This window comes from Humulus lupulus, chromosome 3, assembly GCF_963169125.1.
Source record: "Humulus lupulus chromosome 3, drHumLupu1.1, whole genome shotgun sequence".
Lineage (NCBI taxonomy): Eukaryota > Viridiplantae > Streptophyta > Magnoliopsida > Rosales > Cannabaceae > Humulus > Humulus lupulus.
Genome location: NC_084795.1, coordinates 9,895,202 through 9,901,826, shown reverse-complemented (window position 1 = coordinate 9,901,826; position 6,625 = coordinate 9,895,202). Strand labels below are relative to the sequence as shown.

General features: G+C 33.9%; 1 protein-coding gene and 1 non-coding gene across 2 annotated transcripts; one reads left to right on the top strand and one right to left on the bottom strand.

Moving 5' to 3' along the window:
• The first annotated feature begins 1,167 nt into the window (after window positions 1-1,167).
• Window positions 1,168-5,938, top strand: LOC133822044 (V-type proton ATPase subunit F). The gene is made up of 5 exons (XM_062254247.1): window positions 1,168-1,333; window positions 2,528-2,607; window positions 4,299-4,380; window positions 5,144-5,226; window positions 5,381-5,938. Exons 2-5 carry the CDS (start codon window positions 2,545-2,547, stop codon window positions 5,543-5,545), a joined length of 393 nt encoding a protein of 130 aa, XP_062110231.1. The 5' UTR covers window positions 1,168-1,333; window positions 2,528-2,544; the 3' UTR covers window positions 5,546-5,938.
• A 562-nt stretch (window positions 5,939-6,500) lies between these two features.
• On the bottom strand, window positions 6,501-6,574 carry TRNAV-AAC (transfer RNA valine (anticodon AAC)). The gene has a single exon. It is a non-coding gene; the product is annotated as a tRNA-Val (tRNA).
• Window positions 6,575-6,625: the final 51 nt, after the last annotated feature.

The following is a 6,625-nucleotide window of genomic DNA, read 5'->3' as shown; positions in this document are numbered from 1 at the left end:
AGTTTCTTGTTAGTGTGGTAAAAAAAAAACTATAATTACTCATATGTAAATTACATAAGTGACTAAAAAGTATGTTAAAAACTTTTCATTCAAAGGTTGCTATGCAATATACTAAAGTAAATTTTGCTAATAAGTTATAGGGTTATAAGTTGTTATACAATATAACAACTCATTAGTTTATGAAGTACACTCGAACGTAATAAAAAAGTATCTTAAATAATAAGATACCATAATATAGCTTAAAAATGACTATTCGGCATCCTAAGATAAATAGTTTTCTAAAATTAAGTTTTGGAGGTAGCCAAAATGTATATAAAATAATAGCGTTGCACATCTGGCGGGTTTTCAGGTTTGGTCGGGTTCGGGTGCACGAAAATGGTACTGAACCTGTTTGATACATTTTCAGATTTTGGGTGTTTTCGGATTTTGGGTTTTCGGGTGGAGTTGGATCCGGTTTGGTCGGGTTTTGGCCTTGAATGGGCTTTGACAGCATTTTTTACAAAAATACCATTTTTTGAGTTTTTTGTTTACTTTTTTTTTTTTATGTATTTTTACCAAAATAAAATAATTTATAGCAACATGCCAACATTCAAAAGCATAATTGTTGAATTATTTTTGGTTAGACAAGTGCTTTAAACAAAAATCTATAAAAACATAATATCAAAACATAATTTCAGGATCCCTTTCAAGTTTAACCCGAACTCTCATACTATAAGAAGTTTAAACCCGAACCCGAATGTGTTCGGATCAGTTCAGGTGCACTCAAAATTTTTGGATTTTGGCTAAAATCGAGTTTTGCAAGCTCGGATTGGTCGAGTTAGTCAGGTTTTCAGATTTTGCAGGTTAAATGTTATAAAATAATATAGTAAAAAATTAAAAATGTTCATAAAAAGTAATTAATCAGTATCTTATCCAAATCATAAGTAAACAAAAAATTACCTCTGAACTTTTCAATTTTAGGTCTATTATTTTTTAAATTCGGTATTTTTTTTAATAATATTACAAGACATTTTTATAAAGAAAATTTGTTCAGTTAAATAAATAAACAAAACAATTCAACTAGATTGGACCTTAAGCTTAAAAGCCCATCATGTACCCAACTAGTTCAGATAGCCCAATCAAAGTTTCAAACCAATTCCGAAAAAAATAATAAAAACAAAAAAAAGACAGTTTTCATCTCTCTCTCTCTCTCTAAACTCATTCTCAGCGCAGCGCAGCCCTTCTCCTCTTCTCTCCGTCGAACTGGTCCGGTGGTGGTCGTGGTTGGCGTCTCTGCTTCCACCTCTCCTCGCCAGCCTTCTCCCGTCGACTGACTTCTCAACTTTAACGCAAGGTATTCTTCTTTCTCTCAACTTCAATACTTGATTGTGGATCATAGAACAAACAATGTCCCAAATAGATTACTTGGATGGTTATTGACTACCAGATAATTGAATGTTAAGTCTTTTCTAACCATCTAAATAATTTCCCTCGCATTTCCTTTGTTTCGTTTTCTCACTGAGCCACTCATCCGACCAATGCCATGGTCAGTTTTTCTCTTTAATGGGTTTATCAAGAATTGATTTTGCCCTATTTTTATGATAACTTTCTCTAATTTTGAATTAAAATGTGTTGTGGCCTTTATGTGTGTTCTAAGTTTCGTGTTATACTTGGAACTATATTGGGATTTAGATCTGGGTAAGGAACATTGATCAGGGTCTCACTGATTAGATCTGGGTAGACATGCAGCGCAACTATCTGCGGCGTTTTGTACGCATTCTCGGCGCATTGTATTGTTGAGAGTCTTCCAAGTTCCAACACATACCAACAGCATAAAAAGATACTCTTCATTAGCTTTCTTATACATTGCTCCGAGCCCATCGTTCTCCATTGTCACCCTCACCAAATCCGCTATCTGTTTCCTTTCTACGTCCGTGTATTCCTTTCTTAGATCAAGTTCATCATTGCTTCTCTACATACATATATACATGCCCAGTTCCATATATCACATATATAATCATCATCATCAGAATTATTACATCATATGAATATATATATATATATAAATATGTATAAAAGATAATAAAGGAGGAAAGAATTTATAATAATTTATACCCTTAAATCATCAGGCTCAACGGTGTGATTGAAGAAGTATTCAGTTTCCTACTGTTTGGAGAATGTACAATAAGTTTAATTTAGGTTTTATTTGTTCGTTAATTGTTTTTATGAATTGGATCCTATCCTCCAAGGTTTGGAGGAAAGATGAATCTACGTAAATGGTTGATAGCAGAATATAACTGGGTTAAAGGCTACTGATAATATAACTTATTTTTTCCTAGACTAGATTGGAGATTCTGTAACATGGGTAGTAATATATTCCACTGCATGAAAATATATATGAAGGGAAGAAGCGAAGCAATCTAATGATAAGGCATGTTTAAAGTCGTAATACTATACTATTGACCGACAGTACAGCTTGCTTGTTGCACATATTAGTGGTTTATTACTTTATGTAAATGCTGAGGATTTTGTTTTTGTTTTCTTGCAGTTGAAAATTATCTTAAAATGGCTGGAAGAGCTCAAATTCCCACTAAAAGCTCGGCTCTTATTGCCATGATTGCTGATGAGGTATGTATGATGTAGTTTTCCTGAATTTGAGACTGAATTAGTTATGAACTTCTTGGATTTTTTTGGTTCATAAACATTTTGAATTTTATATGATGAGGAGCTCCACCATTATAACGTCGATTGATAAGGGACAACAATATAGTCTTGCAACCAAACTGTGTAAATGTGTCAATTGAATGACCGAATTTATACCGATGTTCATTCTTTTTCCATTTAATTTTGGAGTTGTAAGACAATCTATATAGTTTGTGTTTTAACACGAGGGTCAGGTTGTGAGACCAACCCTTTGTTTGCTCTCATGACATTTGAGATTTGATTCATTGAGAGGATCTACCTAGCAATTTGCTATAAAAGAAATCATCTAAAAAATTGTAGGGTTCAGCAAGAGGACAAGTATTTCTATGTAGGAAAAGAATTTCTATGATTAACTTTACTGACAATGGGAGGAGAGGAAAATCAGAGGCGTTCTAGTTATAGGGGACTTGAAAGCTAGAAACAAGACATTACTACTGAAGTGGTTGTTGAGATTTCCCTTAGATTACAGTCTCTGTGGTAGAAAGTTATCAAAAGTTGGCATGGCCTTCAAGAAAATCAATGGGGCACAAATTTGGGGGAGAGATTAACTTCTAGAGGCCCTTGGAAAGGGATTGCTTCTTCTTTTTTTATAGACGTACAAAGTTATTTAACTTCAAGGTGGGTTGATGTGAAGAGAATTAGATTTTAGAAGGCGGGTAATAATGAAGTGGATGAAAGGATCAATGTAGCTTGGAACTTACATTTCAAAAGAAATCTGAATGATAGAGAAGTCCCAAAGCTTATTGCTTTGTGAGTTATGTGGGAATAAAGAAGTATCTGTCATGATATAGAAGAAAGTAGGGTTTGCCGAGGTGATAAGTCAGAAATATTTACTTGTAAATCTGCCTTGAATGCCTCGAGGTAAAGGATTTCCCACATGAGAATCTCATATGGAAAAGTTCACCTCTATCCAGAATGGAGGTGCTCCTATGGTGTTTGTTTTGGGGTTGAGTGTCGTCATGAGGTGCTCCTTCGTAGGTGTAAAGGAAAAATAAGGGATCATTTGTTTCTGCATTGTGATTTTTCTTTTAAGCTGTGGTGTAAGTTCCAAGAGTTTGATGTGCAGTGGGTGGTACAGCACCAATTCTCGGATTTTCTCAGTTCTTTCATTTCAAGAGTTAAGAAGAAACAAAAGATTTTTGTTGCAGTAGCCATGGGTATTTGTTGGGTAATTTGGTTAGAAGAAATTTTTATAACATTGGATATAAATTAGATAACCTATGAATAAAATTCAATAATGAGTAGCTATATGATTGTTTGATGTAAAAAAAGTATATAGGTTTTTTATTTGCATATCTTCTTAGAGATTGGAGTTCTATTATGTACTTTTTTGTCTGAACTTGTTCAAAGCTTTTATATTACTTCTTAGTTAATCCAAGTTCTGCTTTTCTTTTTTTTTCAAAAATAAATAATAATAACACGAGGAGAGGTGAGAGGGTCTGTGCGTCATTAGCCAATGTAATAGGAGATCTCCTTGCTTATTTGGGCACGAAGTCTTAAGTCTTACTGCTTATATTCTTCTTTACTTAAGAGTTAAGACCTTTTTAAGTATTTGTACTTTTGGTGCTTCGAACTGTTTAAATTGACCCATTTGATGTCTTATCTTGATATTGTAGGATACCATTACTGGATTTTTGTTAGCTGGAGTGGGTAATGTTGACTTGCGTAGAAAGACAAACTATCTTATTGTTGATTCCAGTAAGTTTTACAGCTTTGTCATTACTAGTTTTGTTGAACTTTTACTTCAATGTCTGAGTATATCTTGTCATTCTTAGTAACTATATTGTGAATTTTACTAGTCATCTGTAATTATGTTCAAACTTTTTTGTACCTAGGTAGATGTACAAAATGTGGAATTTGTTGTATCTTACTGTTTAATTTTGTGGGTGCTTCACAAAAAGAAAGGAATTAAAAGTTTTTATGAAGATTATTGTTCCATGTTAGCTTTTTGTGCTAATCTGTTAAAATAGTTGGGCATTATAAGCTACTGTACTAGCTCTTCAGGAATGGCTAGTTGGCTACTGCCAGCTCACAACCGGAAATCATGTCTTTTTACTGTTTGACGTTTACACATATAACATGAGTTTGATGTTAAAGTCTTTCACTGGGATATTTGCTCCTATCATTGCATAATGCCTTCTCCCTCTTTCCCCAGCACGACAAAACATATGGATGTGTAGGTTTTTATCAAGTTGGCATCCAAGTTGCTGAACATGACAAGTCAGTTTTTATAAAGAGAGCTTGAAAGATGTTCTTAAATTGGTGTATGGTAAAGGTTTTAAAATAGGTAACGTGGTTTGCATGTCTCCCCTCTTGAAGTTGTTCCATGTCTCTTGGCCCTGATATCTAAATGCTAAAGTTTAATACAGTGTGGAAAACCTGAACAACTAATTCGTAGGAATGTCTAAAACAAGGATAAATTTAATCTTTATTTTATTACCTAATAATATTGTCTTTGCAGAAACGACGGTGAAAGCAATTGAAGATGCATTCAAAGAGTTTACCACAAAGGAGGACGTCGCCATTGTTTTAATTAGCCAATATGTAAGTTCATATTGCATTTTTAATCTCTCTGTTGTATGATCAAATGTAATACTAATATTGAGACCATTATATCATGTTTATATAAATTTGAGAGACTATTATTCATTAAAACATTCATGAGTCTGAAAGATTAATATTTTACTTTTTAAAACAGGTCGCAAACATGATAAGGTTCTTAGTGGACAGCTACAATACACCTATCCCAGCCATACTTGAGATCCCATCCAAGGATCATCCATACGACCCTGCACATGATTCAGTTCTTTCTCGAGTCAAGTACCTCTTTTCTGCTGAATCTGTGGCCTCAGATAGACGTTGAGAATTGCCCATATTCTCTTACTTTGGACTCTTGTGACACACCTTTGTATGTTATGCATAGCAAGTGGGTTGCTCATCTGCATCTCTATCAGATTCTTTTTGTGCATATTTGGATTCTACCTACCATAAGAATAAATCATGACAACATAATTTAAAGGACATGATTGAGCTAGTTGGTGTGATTCTTTTCATTCATTTGATGGCCTTCCTCAGAATCTTATTCGGAAGAACATATGAATTTCCCAATTTGGGTTTTTGTTTTATGCCTGCCCAGTTCAGTTGTAACTCTCATAAAGTTGAAAAGCAAATCTTGAATAACTAGTTTCTTTCTCTAGAAACTCATTGAAGAAGACCTCTTCTTTCCACTCTAATCTATGAGAATATGTCTGATAATATCTATAAAGAATTATGAACAAAAATCTGAAGTGGGTATCAGTTGAGGATGGACCCAGGAGCTTACTCCTTTCATCACCATAGCACAGATCAGCTCATGATGATAACTGTGCTTAATGTTCTTTAACCGAATAAAAATATGGAGATTTGTTTTGTGATATTTTTCTGTAAATTTTAATTTTACACCAAAGACAAAACTCTCACACTTATCCACCTTATCCTACTCCCAGCATACACAATTGATCTTTGATATACAATCCAACGTTTTCAATAATGCATGTACATAAAGGTTATTCTCAATTAAGCTGTCTACTAGGAGAACTCCCATACAGAGTCAATCCCATAATTTTCATGAGCAAAAGTGAAAATATCGACTTGATCACTACAATTTTACAGAAATAATAAAAATCATGAAATGGCATTTTATCAAGCTTGACGAGAAAATGGTATTTGTTGTTAATTAGATTGGACCTTTGGCTTAAGAAGTCTACCAACTACCGCAACTAGTGAAGATAGCCCAATGAAAAAGGTCCAACCCATTTTCGAAAATAAAAATAACTATATGGCGTCGCCCGGGTTCGAACCGGAGACCTTCAGTGTGTTAGACTGACGTGATAACCAACTACACCACGACACCATTAGATGACAGTCATGCTAATATATTTGTAATAAACAAAATAAAACTTAT